Raw genomic sequence first — 18,332 nt, forward strand, 5'->3', positions numbered from 1 at the left:
TAGTTCCGTTTCTATAAGGATAGGACTCAAGTTCCACGTATGATTTTTTCCGCATAAGGTTTTGCTATCTCCTAGAACTTGAGTCTTAGAGACTCGAAATGATACTTAACCAATTAGTTTGCAAAATTGTCACATAATAAATTTGTTTGGAAAAACAGCCCAAATAGCAAAAAAATCCAAAGTTTTAATACCAATTTCATTGAAAATATAAAAAAATTCTAAAAAAAATCACTTAATTTTTTCTTTTCCTGTCAAAAATTTCTAAAAATAAATTTCAAACAAATACGCATCAATTAACTTTTATAATAAAAGAATTATAACAACATATAACCACAATAAAGGAAGCTTATTTAATTAATTCACCATCACCACGCAGTAGCATATGATCGCCATGGCGCCATCTATACTTTTTTACTGACCACTAGTGTTGGTTGCACGTGCAAGGCATCTGCTGCCCTAGTAGTGAGAAAATTAATATAGATTTTGTGTGTGAAACCGTGAATTTTGACTCACCTAATTTGACTATATTAAAAAAGAAGTATAAAAATACAATAAAATATCACAATATTTTCACAATATCTTCATTTTTAAGATCTGAATAGATATTTTTTTATTTTATTTGAGAGAAATGCTATATTCATAACATTTTTAAACAAATTCTAAATGACAAGTTATTATTGGTTTTAAATTGATAACATTGTTATTATTATTCTCAAAACATTTATTTTCAGTTGTTGTTGGCCACAGTTTTATATTTTATTATTTTATTTCAACTTGTAAGAAATTGATACTTCAATATTTGTAAAAATATTGTGAGATTTGTTGTGTTGGTATAACAATATATATGCCAGCTTATATAAATATTTAAAAGAAAAAAAAAAAACCGATTATTGGGAAAAAGAAAAACTTTAGGCACGGTAGAAATTAATGTTAAAATGTTGTGGACTTAGCATTTTTTTATTTGATCTATAAGAAACCGAGATCTCAACAATTGTGAAAATATTGTGATAATAATAAGTGTTGTAACATTTTCTCAAAACATTTATTTTCAGTTGTGGTTAGTCACAGTCTCATATTTTATTATTTTATTTTTACTTGTAAGAAATTGACGTGTCAATAATTGTGAAAATATTGTGAAATTTGTTGTGTCAGTATAACAATATACATGCCAGCTTACATAAATATTTCAAAGAAAAAAAAAACACAAACCAATTAATGGAAAAAAAAAAACTTTAGGCATTGTAGCTATAGTGCCAGTTGAATTAACCAAAAGCACTGTAGCTCCAGTGCTATCCATCAATAATAGCTTATCTATGATTTGTTGTGAATTTAGTGTTAAAATGTTGTGGATTTAGCATTTTTTTATTTGATATATAAGAAACTGAGATCTCAACAATTGTGAAAATATTGTGATAACAATAAGTGTTGTAACATTTTCTCAAAACATTTATTTTCAATTGTAGTTGGTCACAGTCTCATATTTTATTTTTTATTTCGACTTGTAAGAAATTGATACCTCAATAATTGTAAAAATATTATAAAATTTGTTGTGTCAGTATAACAATATATATGCCAGTTTATATAAATATTTAAAAGAAAAAAATACAAACCGATTACTGGGGAAAAAAAAAATTTTAGGCACTATAGAAATTAATGTTAAAATATTGTGGACTTAGCATTTTTTTTTATTTGATCTATAAGAAACTGAGATCTCAACAATTTTGAAAATATTGTGATAACAGTAAGTGTTGTAACATTTTTTTTAAAACATTTATTTTCAGTTGTGGTTGGCTACAGTCTCATATTTTATTATTTTATTTCAAATTGTAAGAAATTGACAAGTCAATAATTGTGAAAATATTGTGAAATTTGTTGTATTAGTATAACAATATAAATGTCAGCTTACATAAATATTTAAAAGAAAAAAAAAACTAATTACTGAACAAAAAAAGTGACTAACTAAACCAAAGCACTGTTGTAACTATAGTGCTACAATGTATTGTGATAACAATAAGTGTTGTAACATTTTTTTAAACATTTATTTTCAATTGTGAAATTTATTGTGTATCATCACATTATTGAGTGTCCATTTTGCAATAAAAGGTCTATTTGGTAAGAGATTTTTAGTAACATTATTTAAGTGTTGTGAAAATATGTGTAGATGAAAAAATATTATAAAAATTAGTGTACTGTTATTTAAATAATGAAAACTATTGTTTAAACAACAACCCAAAACAAACCTAGAGCTTTTTGCTAAATATAAGATAAAAAAATTATAATTTTTATATTAAATATGTGACAACAAACTTATACTTATTTTATTTTTTAAATTGAGACAAAAAGAAAAAGTATATAAGCAAACATGAAAATGTTTCGAATGGACATTGATTTTTATTTTATTATTTTATTTCGACTTATAAGAAATTGACACGTCAATAATTGTGAAAACTAAATTAAAGGACTATTGTAGCTACAGTGCTACAGTGTATTGTGACAACAATAAGTGTTGTAACATTTTTTTAAAACATTTATTTTCAGTTGTGGTTGGCTTCAATCTCATATTTTATTATTTTATTTTGACTTATAAGAAATTGACAAGTCAATAATTGTGAAAATATTATAAAATTTGTTGTGTCAATATAACAATATAAATGTTAGTTTACATCAATATTTAAAAGAAAAAAAAAACACAAACCGATTACTGAAAAAAAAACCAATCTCATATTTTATTTCGACTTGTAAAAAATTGACACGTCAATAATTGTGAAAATATTATGAAATTTGTTGTGTCAGTATATAAATATCAGCTTACATCAATATTTAAAAGGGAAAAAAAATACAAACCAATTACTGAAAAAAAAAATTTAGGCTAGGTAACCACAGTGACAGTTGAATAAACAAAAAGGGTTGAAAAAAAAAAAACACACTAAACCAAAGCACCGTTCTGCAACCGTGCAAAACATTGCATGAACAGTTAAAAAATACTGTAGCGGTATAGCAGCTCTTTATATAGTTAATAGAAGTCAAAGCAGGGACAAGAAGTTGCACCGCGTAGAGACATCTGACATTTTAATATCAAAAGCTTCAAAGCCTTGACCGTCACCTATTTTATTTATTTATTTTTTTCAACTCTAAAAAACAAGGGACAGCGCCTCAGCGACAGTGGCGGCTCTAGGATTGTTTTTCAGGGTGTTTCTAAGTGGGTTTGCTCTGTTACAATTTTTTTTTTCTTCAGATTATTTGTTACAAATTTTTCTTTTTTAGATTTAAGTTTGAATTTTTTTTAGCTTTTTCTTTTTGCTTGAAAGCAATGTTATGAATACCGTTTTAGACCATGTTTCGGTTTGTTTAGTGGAACGGAATATTTCGGTACAGATCTATTTCGACATACTATTTCAGGGTGTTTTGGGATTTCTAAAAAAAATTAAAGATAATATATATTTATATTTTCTTATACAACATAAAATTATTGATCCAAATAAGTAAACCTCAAATAAAACAAATAATTTAGTTTTTCTTTTTTGACACTCAAATCATTAAGTTATTATATAACAATTACTGTTTTAGAATATTAAAACGTAAATATGTAATTACATAATGAAAAACAACAACAAAAAATAGTACAATAAAAGTGTATATATGTAATCATATTGGGAAGAGGCAAGACTCAATAAATAAGTTTGAAATCAAAATATTTTGTTAGCTTTTTGAGTTTTGTTGCGTGGGTACGGTTGGCAAGCTAAAAGTCTAAAAAACAAACTAAAGAAAAAACTTGACAAAGCAAAAACTAGAATAAAAAAAGAAAGAAGAGGTAGACTAGCAGAACGTCTAAGACGAAGCAAAGAAGATGAAAAGGAAGAAGAAGAAAGGGTGACCTTTGCGATAGTTGAATTTGTTTTTTAGGCATTCGACGCAAATAATGACATGCTGTGCTAACGAATTTGTTAGTTTAAAAGTTTTTCTTTTTTTCTTCTAAACTGGTACTAGCTAAAATGTAACAAATAATCTACCAAAATTTAATTTTATTGGCATAAAAATTTGTTGAGTGTTCCTAATTTTTTTTTTGAGGATGTTGCTAATTTTTTTTTTTTTTAAAGGTGGATAAATAAAATTTTTTTATTATATATATATAAAAAAAAAAAATTCAGGTCAGGGTGGTCCTGGGACCACCCTGACCTATATGTGGCGCCGCTACTGCTCAGCGACGAACGTTGTTGACTGGTTAATGGTATTTTACTTTTAAGAATAATAATGATTAGTCCTATAACCTTATTAGTGAAAAGTAAGCTGATGTCAAAATTTCCCTTCAAACATGTCAAAAATTCAGAAGTCCAAATGCTAATGCGGTATGCCTAATTCTAATTTATGACCTCTTTCCTACTAAATGGTATTCATCTAAAAATCATGATAAGCTATTAAACTATTACTCCTAAAAGTTAGAATCTTAAGAGCTTTTCATTTTGTGTTAGATGATTCTGCCAATCACAGTACTAATGCATCTCATTTAATGTGTTTGACCACTAAACTCTCACATCGATTTTATTTTTATCGGTGTTAAAAACCGAGATAAACCGTTAAGATATTAAACTCCTAACAAGATATTAAACTCCTAATGACTACATTGGAAGTTCAAAGTACAATCACATGCTAATTATTTTTTTCTTTTTGTGAGAATGGACTCCATTGGATGAGGCTTATACGCGTTACTTTCAAGCTCGCTTGAAAAAGAATATTCTGACGGTAACTTCCACAGTTGCATAGACTCCGACACTAATAAACACCGACCTTGACTCAAATGCAATGTTTATTGTTTACCGTTTACTTATGTGTAACAAATGATATCCATCTAAAATATCATGACTCGTGAATTATGACTAGTCCTAATAACTCTTTCCAAAATCCAAAGTCAAATGCGAGCTGAAGTTTGAAAATTCAATTTTTGTTAGGGAGAAAAATATCAATAATCATAACTAAGTTGTCTACTTGCTTCTGCTTTTTACGAGAAATAAATAAATGGACTGCGCTTATCAATGGTTGAACAGACATTGCCTACCATTTGTTCACAAATATTATTTTCTACATCTCTAGTCCCTATGTTCTGAGAGGGAACACATTGTTCTTTCATACATTAAAATATGAAGCATTTCCGTTTCTTATTGCTTCTTCTCTCCCTCTTTCAAATCATTGCAAGTTACAGCATGAAAATGGTGGGAGGCATTGACTCCAGCACTGACAGAGAAGCCCTTCTAGCTTTCAAATCCTCAGTTTCTGATCCTCAGAATGCACTCTCTGGATGGAACATAAGTTCATCTCATTGTACTTGGTTTGGTGTGAACTGCACCAGCAATGGAACACGAGTCCAATCACTAAGCCTTACCAGTCTTGGGCTCTTTGGCAATATTCCTCCTCAGCTCTCCAACGTCACTTCCCTTAAAACTCTAAACCTCTACAACAACTCTTTTTTTGGTCAAATTCCTTCTGAGTTTGCCCGTCTTACTAGCCTTCAGCGTATAATTCTCGCCACAAACAACATCAGTGGCACCATTCCTATTAGTCTATCTGATTGTCTTATGCTTGAACAGATGAGTTTTGAGAACAACAAACTTACCGGTCTCCTTCCTCGTGAACTAGGCCAACTTCCTAGACTGAAAATCCTTGATGTGTCCATGAACAATCTTACCGGCGCAATCCCCTCTACTTTTGGCAATCTCTCCACTATCACCAATCTCAGCATAGCAAGAACCAACATATCTGGCAAAATTCCAAATGAGTTGGGTCGTCTCCAAAATCTTGTCATGCTTCAACTCTCGGAGAATCAATTAAGTGGTGAGATACCCTTTTCAATTTTCAACATATCCTCCTTGGAGTACTTGTCTCTCACACAAAACAGGCTTGTTGGAAAGCTACCATCCAATATAGGTCTTACCCTTCCCAACATAAGGGAACTCCACCTGGGGCGCAATAGTTTGGAAGGGCCAATACCAAGTTCTTTATCCAATGCTTCACATATTGAATTCCTTGATCTCCCTTCAAACAATTTCACTGGGCCTATTCCTTTACTTGGTAACTTGAAAAATCTTGCCAAATTAATTCTTGGCGCAAACAAATTATCTTCTACAACAGAGCAGAATTTTCAAGTATTTGATTCCCTTACAAAATGTACCAAGTTAGAGTACATCTATCTCAATTCCAACCAATTAGCTGGTGAGCTTCCCAGTTCGGTTGCAAATCTCTCAATCAATCTCCAACAATTTTGTATTGATGATAATTTGTTGACCGGTAGCTTCCCTCAAGGATTTGAGAGGTACCAAAACCTTACCGCCTTATCAATTCAACAAAATTCTTTCGGAGGCCAAATACCAAAGTCCATTGGAAAGCTTCAGAAACTACAAATACTTCAGGTACATGAAAACCTCTTCTCCGGAGAAATTCCGGACATCTTTAGCAATCTCACACAACTGTATAAGCTATATATGGGAAATAACCAGTTGTCTGGTAGAATTCCCATGAGTATAGCTACATGCCAGCTGTTAGAGACACTTTTTCTAGCTGGGACAGCGGTCAATGGAAGCATTCCAAAGCAAAATTTTGAGCTTCCCCAGCTAAAATTTTTGATATTGGCGGATAACACTTTAAGCGGTTCTCTGCCCGACGAATTTGGCCGTTTGAGACAGCGTGAAATCATGGACATTTCTGGAAACCAGCTATCCGGATATATTCCTGCAATAACTGAGAGATACTCGAGTTTGCGCACGCTCAACATTGCAAGAAATAAGATAACCGGCTCATTACCGAAGTCGCTGGAATATCTAGCGGCACTGGAGAGCTTGGATCTTTCTTCCAACAATCTCTCAGGCCTAATCCCCAAAGAGTTGCAGAACCTTCATGTTTTGGAGACGTTAAATTTGTCTTTCAACAGCTTTGAAGGAGATGTACCGAAAAATGGTGTCTTTGCAAAAATCAGATGGGATTCTCTCCAGGGAAACTCCAGGCTCTGTGCATTTGACCATGATGCTGCCGAAAAGCTAAGAGTCAATACTTGTGTCACAAAAAAGAAGTCAAATTCTTATTTAGTACTCAAAGTCACTATTCCAATTTCTGCTATCATTGTGCTTGTCTGTGCATTATGTTTAGTGTGGGCACTAATCACCAAAAAGAAGAGCAAGATAAGAATCAATGGAACTTCTTCATCTGTAGTCAAGGGTTTACCCCCAAGGCTATCTTACTCAGAAATCCAGCTTGGTACAAATGGTTTTGCCACAGAAAATTTGTTAGGGAAGGGAGCGTTTGGGTCTGTTTATAGAGCTGTTTTCAGTACTGGTGAGAATGGAACCCAGACCACAGTTGCAGTGAAGGTTCTAGACTTGACACAAAGTAAAGCTTCCAAGAGTTTTGATGCAGAATGTGAAGCTCTAAGAAACATCCGCCATCGGAACCTTGTTAAGGTGTTCACTTCTTGCTCTAGCATTGATCACACAGGAGCTGCATTCAAGGCTTTGGCTATGGAATTCATGTCTAATGGTAACTTGGATAAGTGGTTGTATCCAGAGGATGTTGAATGTGGATCAACTCTGACATTAACCCAGAGACTGAATATTTCCATTGATGTAGCTACTGCCTTAGATTACCTACATCATGACTGTGATCCACAAGTAGTCCATTGTGATTTGAAACCCGGAAATGTGCTTTTGGACGAAGATATGACTGCTCATGTTGGAGATTTTGGGTTAGCAAGGTTTCTCTCCCATAATTCATCACAGAATGAAAGCAGCACAATCGGTCTAAAAGGCTCAATTGGTTACATTGCTCCAGGTATGTAAATCTTATAGTATGAAACTTGAATGGAACTTATGACTAAATTCACCATTTCCTAATGGATTAAGCTTTTAGGACAAATGCTAATTTGTCATAGTACCAGCCCAACTAATTTCAAGTTCCAAACATGTTTCCACTCTACTTCTCTCGCTACATTTAACCCAAAGAACATATTTGAATGGAAGAAATAGGAATATCTAACACTATGTTTCCTGCATAGTTCTTTAAGCTTTTAATAATTTCTGGTTGGGAATTCTTGATCCTAATATCCTGAATTCGTTTGTAGAGTATGGCTTGGGCGGAAAGGCTTCAACCAGTGGGGATGTCTATAGCTTTGGAATACTGCTGCTTGAGATGATCATTGCCAAGAAGCCCACAGATAGGATGTTCCAGGAAGGTTTAAGCCTAAACAAGTTCATCTCTGAAGTGCACGAGAGTAAAATCTTGGATATTGCTGATCCAAGGCTTTTCAAGGATTATGAATCTGTAACACAAAGCAGCAGTACTAGTTGTTCTATTGGTGGAGATAGCAGCAGCAGCAGCAGCAGCAACAACAACAACAACAACATTACTTTAAGAAGTGAGGAGTGTGTGGCTGCAATGGTGGGAGTTGGATTATCTTGTGCTGCTCATTCATCAAAAGAACGTTTTACTATGAGAGAAGCCTTATCCAAGTTGCAAGAGATTAAAAGGAGTTTTATTGGATCTTGAAGCATTGCCTTAACACTTTTGTGCGGAGTTTAAGTTTATTGCTCAAGCTATTTAAGTTTGATGGCCAATTAATGGGATCATATGTCAAATTGCATTTTCTTTATCAAACCCCAAATTGAGGCAGTTCAGAAATTTTCTTATGTTAACATGTGCTAAAATAAGATAAAACCTTAGACTACACCTTTAATGAATGCAACATCCCCTTGGTTCATATTGAACTATCTCTTATTCATTTGCCTTTTATCATTGCCCCTTCACATGCTCTAGAAAAAAAATTTCAGTGGTTTTTGTTAAGAAATCAATCAATATCTTCACTATTCCTTATTCAATCTGATTGAATTTATCCCATATTGTGGCAACACACTAGCACAACCCAAAGTGTTACATTTTATGCCATAGAAGGTTGTGTATCTAGTGTTCTTTGTTTATAAACCCAGTCTACTACTACAAGAGTTAGGCCATTTTGTAATGGTACTCTAGTTATGTAATGTCTTATAAATCGGTTTAAAACACTAGTTTATATACTTTCGTGTGTGTTTGATGTAGGACACGATTTCTCTAATTTTTGTAAATGTTTAATTTTAGTATTTTTATGTAATTTTTGTTATTTTAGGTTTAGGTTATTTATTTCCTTTTTTTAGGTGATTTTAATGTTATTTAGTCAAATTAGGGTTTTATATACCTTCGTAGCCGCCTTAGGGTTTCTAGTTGCCCTAAGTTTTATTTTTACTATTTAAACGCATTGTAACTTTCAAAGACAATTTAGTTTTCAGACTATTATCAATAAACACGGACTTTTGTCAAATTATTTATCTGGTGAATTCCAGTTTTCTTTTCCTTGTGGATTTAGGGAAACCTCTCGTGGATTCGAGTTTTACTACCAAGAATTAACAGTTTAGTTTTAGTTCCATCAAGAGTGTTAGGACATATGTGATTTGATGTTAGGAACATATGTCAACATTTTATGTAATTGGCTAATCCTTTGACAAAACGCACTTTACTTGTATTTGGGTAAATCTAGGATGTGTTTAATACTTCAAGGAACATTGTTTCAAGTCCAAGTATTGAAGTCATGCAAGTCTGTCTAAGATTCAAGTGTGAAGAGTGTTGTTCATTAAAGCACGACAGCTAGCTCGATAGCTAGCATCTATCGAGACTTGAAGATTTGTTCTAGCCTGTGGCTCGATAGTAGCTCGACAGATAGGGTATCTGTCGAGATTTATGAAACTTAGATTTTCGAGTCTATTTTTCATCCAATCCGTGATTGTATGTTTGAGATTTCTTTTCTCACAACCCTAAACATATATAAGGATTATTTTAAAGGCCGTATTAGGACACACTGCTAAGAGCACAATTGCACAAGAGCAAATTGTAACCGGGGACCTAGTTTGCCCTAATTCATATTTCTTGTGAAGAAGTTGTTGTGTTTGTACACCGTAGGGTTTTGTGACCAAGTATCTTCTTGATTTTCATTGTGTGATGAACTGAAAAACTTTGCAGCCAACAATCCTTCTCAAGTTGGTGAGTGAGTCACGTACTGGGATTCGTGCAAAGAAGTTAGTCACGTACTGGGATTCGTGCATCAAAGGGTGACGTTCATATATTGAAGAGTTCAGAAGTTTTGAAACAGTAGAAGGTTTCTACTGTAAATTCATCTACATGGATTGTAGAGTTTAGGGACAAAGGTTTTGTACTAGATCTGAAACTTCTCTTTACTATAGTGGCTTACTTTTTGGGAAGGTTTCCCCCCAGGTTTTTTACTGTGAAACTAGTTTGTTTCATTAGTTTTCCTAGGTCATCATATCTTGTCTTATTTTCTTTTCTGTTGTGCATAATATTGACATGATATTGATGTTTGTTTTTTTTAACAAGTTTTATTCATAATAAATCTAATTAACAACTTGGGTTTAAAACTTGTTAATTCTATCAACCGGGGTCTAAATTTCCCAACACGCAATATTCTTTGCTACTTTTGATACATGTGTAGGTACAATGTGATTTGGCCATCGCAGGGTTTATATGTGTTAATGTATGTTCACTAAATTGTTTTGACTTGTTTTTGAAATATAAAATTGGTTAGACTTGTTTAGTGTGTGTGTGTGTGTGTGTGTGTGTGTGTGTTTTGGGATCTATGTGCTTACATTTTTCTTATTGAGAGATGTTTTTGAGAGGTTAAAATTTTGTTTGAATATTTGGTTGAGTTGCATGTTTGATTGCATTCATATCTGTGTTTTTCTCTTCTTGAAAATCTTTTTTTTAAGCAATCTCGACAGCTCCTCGACACCTCTCGACACCTCTCGACAGCTAGGCTATCTATTGAGCTCTTCAGCTTTTTCTTATCGCAATCTTGATAGCTTCTCGATCCATCGAGAAAGTTTCTGTCTGCTCGATATATCCTTAACACCTTCTCGTGAGGTTGGCTCGATAGCTGCTCAACACCTCTAGATCGATCGAGATTCTCTTGCATGCATTGTTTTTCACATGTTTTTCATATTTCTTTGATCTTGTCATCCATAACATATTGTTTCATTACATTCATGCATTTTTATGAATTCTTTGTGCCCCCTTGATCATACTTGATCATCTTTATGTTTCTCGAGTGAAGCTTTCTAGCTTCTTATACCCTTTGTCAATCATGACAAAAAGATGGAGAAATTGTGGAGAAATTGTGATTTCTTCTTAAGATTCTACAAGTTAGGGGGAGAAATACATGCCCTTGTAAGGGGGAGTTGTGTTTCATCTTGTTAGGGGGTGTGTTTACTTCCTTGTTGTTGTAGGAGCTTCTTTTAGCTTCTTCTTCTTGTACACCGTTCTTGTGACCATGTTTACATACATTGTGCTTATCTTTGATATATATATATATATATATATATATATATATATATATATATATATATATATATATATATATATAATGATGTATGTCTTCTTCACCTACCTCAACATGTGTTGTTTCTTTTCTATCTTTATACACATGTTTCTTATTATTGTATGCAATCTTTTATTTTTTGTTTCACACAAAGATGCCTTAATGAGTTTTGTTTAAGTGTTTCAGAAATACAGGTTGTCAAAGTCTACTTGTCATGAACTCTCTTTTTGCTAAGTTTTTCAAGAGTTTGTGTTGAGATAGATTTTACTGTACTTAACAAGTGAGTATGAGTTGAGTGATTTATGACTCCTCTCATATATTCATTTGTTTGTTGTGGTTTTTTCACGGATTGCCAAAGGGGGAGATTTTTAGGACATATGTAATTTGATGTTAAGAACATATGTCAACATTTTATGTAATTGGCTAATCCTTTGACAAAACACACTTTACTTGTATTTGGGTAGATTTAGGATGTGTTTAATACTTTAAGGAACCCTGTTTCAAGTCCAAGTATTGAAGTCATGCAAGTTTGTCCAAGATTCAAGTGTGAAGAGTGTTGTTCATTAAAGCTTGATAGCTAGCATCTATCGAAACTTGAAGAGCTGTTCTAACCCGTGACTTGACAGCAGCTCGACAGATAGGGTATCTGTTGAGATTTAAGAAACTCAAATTTTCAAGTATGTTTTTCATCCAATCCGTGATTGTATGTTTGGGATTTCTTTTCTCGATACCCTAAACATATATAAGGAATATTTTAAGGGCCGTATTAGGACACACTGCCAAGAGCACAATTGTACAAGAGCAAATTGTAACCGGAGACCTAGTTTGCCCTAATTCATATTTCTTGTGAAGAAGCTGCTGTGTTTGTACATCGTAGGGTTTTGTGACCAAGCAACTTCTTGATCTTCATCGTGTGATGAACTGAAGAACTTTGCAGCCAAAAATCCTTCTCAAGTTGGTGAGTAAGTCACGTACTGGGATTCGTGCAAAAGAGTTAGTCACGAACTGGGATCCGTACATCAAAGGGTGACGTTCATATATTGAAGAGTTCAGAGGTTTTGAAGCGGCAAAAAGTTTCTACTGTAAGTTCATCTACGAGGATTGTAGAGTCTAGGGACAAAGGTTTTGTACTAGATCTGAAACTTCTCTTTACTATAGTGGATTGCTTTTTGGGAAGGTTTCCCCCCAGGTTTTTTACTGTGAAACTAGTTTGTTTCATTGGTTTTCCTGGGTCATTATATCTTGTCTTATTTACTTTTCCGTTGTGCATAATATTGACATGATATTGATGTTTGTTTGTTTTAACAAGTTTTATTCATAATAAATCTAATTAACAACTTGAGTTTAAAACTTGTTAATTCTATCAATCGGGGTCTAAATTTCCCAACAAAGAAAGCATCGTGTGTGCTTTCTTTAGGCTTCCATGGTATCAGAGCCTTGACTTACCCTGGTCTGATGGCTATCCAGCGAGACAGTGACCACCACAACAACGATGGCGGGAACGACGTTGACAGCACAATCGTCACTAGGGCTAAGTTCCTTAATTTTCATGATGAAAATCACCAATTTTGTGAAAAGAGTTAGAAAATTATAGGTGAAATCAAGCAAAAGATTGCTACTCTTCTTGCTAGGAAATCATCTCACAAAAAAAATGACCAATATATTCATAGATGCACTCCTAACTACAAGAAAATTCCATTCTTTGATGAAGATATGTGTAAGATGGATTTTATCCACTGGCTTCTTGATTTGGAAGAGTATTTTAATTTTTGGAAGATTTGTGATGAAAAAAAAGTATGGCTTGCATCTAATAAATTGGACGATGAAGTAGAGGAATGGTGGGAAGAGATTCAAATCAATAGAAAGTGGCAAGGCAAGCATCCAATCTGCTCTTGGCAAAGAATGAAAAAAGTAGTAGTTGATTTATGGTTTCCTAATGACTATTATGATATACTAGATTATACAAGCATTGATTATAAATATGTATATTCATATAAAAAGCAATATGTTCAAAACAAGAAAGGTTAAAACCAAAATTATCACAGCCAAGTCCATATGTCAAATAAAGGAAAGGGTTTGAGGGTTGAGAAGAAGTAGCCTATTACTAAAGAAAAATTTGAAGTGGTTAAAAAAGATCAAGACTTGCAACAAGTAATTGAATTGAAGATTAAAAATACCATTTGTCAAAAATTTGATGAAGAGGTCAAAGAAACAAAGGTTAAGTTGATTGTGGACAATGACAAGAATGAAGAGATGGTAATTATTGAGAAAATTGTAGAAGATTCAATTAAGGTCAAATATGAGGATGAGTCCACAACTCACAATCCTCAGGTCTCAGTTGATTTGTTGAAGATGACTATACAATAGGTTAATTTTCTTGGAGTAGAAAATTTTAATTTTATTATCAACCATTTGTTGATTGATGTTGTAAATAAATTTAAGGTAGATAAGAAGAAATTTTATGCTATACTTTATGAAGGATTCAAGTTTTAAAACTGGATCAAGGTATTAAAGCATTTGAAGTATTTGTTTATTTGGAGTGGAAGATTTCAAATTTCAAAGATGAACTTGAGGATGAGTTTGTTTCAAGTAGAGGGGTCTGATGTAGGACACGATTTCTTTAATTTTTGTAAATATTTAATTTTAGAATTTTTATGTATTTTTTGTTATTTTACGTTTAGGTTATTTATTTCCTTCTTTTTAGGTGTTTTTAATGTTGTTTAGTCAAATTAGAGTTTTATATGCTTTCGTAGCCGCCTTAGGGTTTCTAGTTGCCTAGGTTTTGTTTTTACTATTTAATTGCATTGTAGCTTCCAAAGGCAATTCAGTTTTCAGACTATTATCAATAAACACAAACTTTTGTCAAATTATTTCTCTGGTAGATTCTAGTTTTCTTCTCCTTGTGGATTCAGGGAAACCCCTCGTGGATTCGAGGTTTACTACCAGGAACAAACAATTTAGTTTATGTTCCATCAAGAGAGTATCGTGTATGTTTTCTATAGGCTTTCATGACATCAGTGTTCTAATAAGTATTATTGTTTCTCAACAAAAAAAAAAAAAAATAGGGATGTTTATCTCATATTTGTTATGTGTGTCTAGTGTTCTTTGTTTATAGACCTAGTCTACTACTATAAAAGTTAGGCCCTTTTATAGTGGTATTTTGGTTATGTAATGTCTTATAAACCAGTTTAAAACACTAGTATATATACTTTCGTGTGTGTTCTAATAAGTATTATTGTTTCTCGAGGAAAAAAAAAAAAAGGTTCTAGGTAATTTCAGATGGAACTGTGAATATTTTTACTGCTCAAGAACATACTATTGTATTACATACATGCCTAAAGATTTCAAGGTATAGTCAAATCCCCAAGGCAGTCCTACAGTTTCATAAATGGGTTTTGCAAGTATTTTCAAATGTCTCACGATGTGAATTTTTTTTTCCTAGTAAAATGTTCATATGAGAATCTTTAAACTAGGGAGGAAAATCATGGAATGGAGAAAAATAGAGAAAATAGAGAAAGCTACTATGACCCAAAACAGGTGTTAAATAGTGACCCATTCTCAAACCTCAAAAATAGAGAAAATAATAGCTTTTTTTAAATAACTGTATTAATTACAATAAATCCTATTAATATTTTAAAAATAGAGCAGACTCGTCAACAAATTTCAAGCATAGTACGTCGATTGCCTCAGCCTTATTCCATGTTTTTCAGTAGATGTATGTTAACAATAGAAAAAAGGTTACCACCTAAACTATAAATCAAAATTCCTTTAGTTCCAAGTCTTCTATTTATCAAAAGTAGTATGCATGATTCCATCATTGTTTTAAATAAATCAACAACAGTTTTATTCCAGAAAAAGTTGGCAATCTAGAAAATTCCTAAACTATCAAATCATGATATGACATGTTCTAGAATATAAACTAAATATTAGTTGATCAAGTAATATATATATATACACACACACACATATGTGACTAAATGCTACATAATATTCTGGTCTACATTTTTTTTTTTTTGAGAATAATATTCTGATCACTTGAATAGTCAAATTGGTATGATCTGTTCACGTACCATGCAGACATGCGTTAAAATCTCGGCTGTCTCTCAAAACTCTATGAATTAACCAAGATTCTAGGAAAAAAATCAAAGATAAAAAATAATGAGTTAACCAAGACCAATAAGTACATGTAACTTTCATAAATAAATAAATAAGTACATGTAACATGCATACATTCTTACCACCTTATGTATTATAGAAACACCATTGGCAGATATTTTGGGTCGCGTACAAGATCCCTTTACCTTTTGATTTACTCTTTGACTTTATCCCACAAAATTTAGGACTTACGCAATGGCTTAGGAACCGTAGAAGTGATATGGCGTATGTGCCTCTGCCTGCTGCCCTGTTCTGGTGTGAACCGAGAGGGAAAAACGAGCTAAACGACCTTAAAATTTCAAATGGCACATGGATACTATTAAAAGGGCTTGAGGGAAGAGAATGGGCTTACATTTTGTTTGGGAGTTCAGAAAGGAATGAAATAGAATAAAATAATACATATAAAAGCTTTATAGAGAGTCTCTGGGTTCTAGGTCGACAAAGATTTTAGGGTTAATAAACGTGTTGGCAAACTTTAGTTCCAAAACATATCAACTTTGATTTAGAAGTTGCAAAGACGATGGGTTGATGATTTTTGTAATTTTGTTCATATCTTTTGCTTTACAATAAATTTTTTATTGAAACTTGTTTAATTGTGTTAACATGTATAGTATTGTGGGCTTTAGGCCAAGGAAGTCAATACCGTATCGGAGACTGTACCGGTTTGGTCAGCGGTACGATATATTTCGGGTACCGGTCAATACCGGTGTATTGTTTTGGGTTTACCGCTATTTTATATAATTAATATATTTTTTTTGACACACACACACATATATATATATACACACACACACATATAAACACACACACAACCTTGAAAATGCTCCTCATTTAAATTTATATTATATTTTAAATTGTCTCACTTTTTTAAATTGTGCCCCATTTTGTATCTTCCTTTCTCCATTTTAAATTGTGCCTCATTTAAATGTAAGCTAATTGCATCCGGGTGTATTATGACCTGCCTTTGCAAGATCTTCTTTCTGTATTACTGTTTGGTTTTAATGCCAATATATTCCCATTTCAAAAAAAAAAAAAAAAAATTCATATCACCTTGGATACCATCCCACTTTTTCAGTTTTGTCTCAATCCCACCCATCTACTCAGCTGCAGACCTGCCTCCTCTTCTTTAATTGAAATGATAGAATGCAGCTAGCATAAGTTATTATCAAATATACATTCCGGATCTAGCCTTTTTTGCAATTCATTCTCATGCCTTCTTCTTCTTCTTCTTCATTGTGTCTCTCTGAACTTCTTGCTCCATCTGTTTTTTTATTTCAAAAAATCCTTACTCATTCTACATCAAACGGTCTTAACTCATCAAGAAAACCATTCTCTTTCTTACTCGGAATGAAGAAGATGATGGGTAAGTTCACAAATCTTTGGATTTTTTAGTTCCAGTGTTCTTTTGGATGTTAGCTTTGTTTTGGAAACCAATCCCCTTGTGATTGTGAACCCAAAAAATGACAGAATCATGTTTCAGCCCGGTATCCATTTATTGGCTGAAACAGCCGGATTTCGCCGGTATGGCCGGCAAGCGATCGGTACGGCCGGCAAGCGACCGGTACGGCCGGCAAGCGACCGGTATGACCGGTATTTTTTCCGGTACGAAACAGGGGTGTACCTGTACCGATGCACTCGCCGGTATGGTATACTGGCCGTACCGGCCGGTACGGTACGAGATCACCCACATTGCTTTAGGCCCAACTAGATTACTTGTATAGCATACATTCTTGTACTACACTCTTACTTGTACTGCATTCATATTTACTTATACTGCACTCATATGCCTCCTATATAAAGGCACTCATGTATATTGTTTCAATGGGAAATATAATATAATCATTCAGTATTTCTAACATGGTATCAGAGCCACTGCTTTGACCTTTTTCTTAGCAGTTTTGTCTTTATTGGTGTAACTTCATCTTCAATATCGCTTCTGCCGTCATAGCTACTGCCACAGCCTTTTGCCGTTGAACCTCCGACATCTTCCAGACATCGTCCTTGGGTTTCGGACCTGTAGCAGCCGTCGTTCAAGAGTTCCACACTGCAAAGACCACTGCATCCTTCTGTACAGCCACCAGTCTTGCTCCGATCAACTTCCTGCAGGTACCACTGAGATCATCTTCCACCGATCTACACGCTTGTGGAAACCTCGAAGCCATTAGAGACCGCATGTGCTGCCACGCGCCGCTCAAAGAATCTGTGTTGCAATCCACGTGCTGTCATCACGTCTAGGCTAACGTCATCTTGCTGACGTCATCAATATACATCAGCCCTAGCTTACGTCAGCATCCTAGTCACCTGCTGACGTCAGCGCCACGTCATCTTGCTGACGTCACCACCGTTGACCGATTGTTGATCGTTGACTGTTGACCATTGACCGACCGTTGACCATGCGTTGACTTTGACCATTGACTTTTTGCAGTCCAGGTTCTCCTTACTCAGTTTTTCGCTTAGATTTCATTTTGCAGTCTATTTTTGCATATTGTATCTCTAAATGGATAAAAATGATGTTTTTCTTCCTCTCCCCATCAATATTGTATTGGAGGGGAATAAGAATTACTTATCTTGGTCTCAAGCTATGCGCAGTTTTCTTGAGGGTCGCATGCTCTGGCATTATTATATTAGTGCAATCACTATTCCGGTGAAGGGGGCAAGTGAAGAAGATACTACCTTCCTTAGTCACATGATTGAATGGGATAGTCACAATCACATGATTGAATGGATTCGAAACACTTCCATTCCCTCTATCTCCAATCTGTTGGGCAGCTTTGATGATGCA

At 33.8% G+C, this 18,332-nt stretch overlaps 1 protein-coding gene across 1 annotated transcript; it reads left to right on the forward strand.

The window, feature by feature from the left end:
- The first annotated feature begins 5,067 nt into the window (after nucleotides 1-5,067).
- Nucleotides 5,068-8,785, forward strand: LOC142629621 (uncharacterized). The gene is made up of 2 exons (XM_075803635.1): nucleotides 5,068-7,812; nucleotides 8,102-8,785. The coding sequence occupies exons 1-2, from the start codon at nucleotides 5,136-5,138 to the stop codon at nucleotides 8,524-8,526; spliced, it is 3,102 nt and encodes a 1,033-aa protein (XP_075659750.1). The 5' UTR covers nucleotides 5,068-5,135; the 3' UTR covers nucleotides 8,527-8,785.
- Nucleotides 8,786-18,332: the final 9,547 nt, after the last annotated feature.

The sequence above is a fragment of the Castanea sativa genome, chromosome 3 (assembly GCF_040712315.1).
Source record: "Castanea sativa cultivar Marrone di Chiusa Pesio chromosome 3, ASM4071231v1".
Lineage (NCBI taxonomy): Eukaryota > Viridiplantae > Streptophyta > Magnoliopsida > Fagales > Fagaceae > Castanea > Castanea sativa.

Excerpts from the sequence above, each read along its gene's own strand:
- LOC142629621 (XM_075803635.1), top strand. The coding sequence starts at position 5,136 with ATGAAGCATTTCCGTTTCTTATTGCTTCTTCTCTCCCTCTTTCAAATC. Across the intron at positions 7,813-8,101 it reads AATTGGTTACATTGCTCCAG|AGTATGGCTTGGGCGGAAAG; the intron begins GTATGTAAATCT and ends ATTCGTTTGTAG.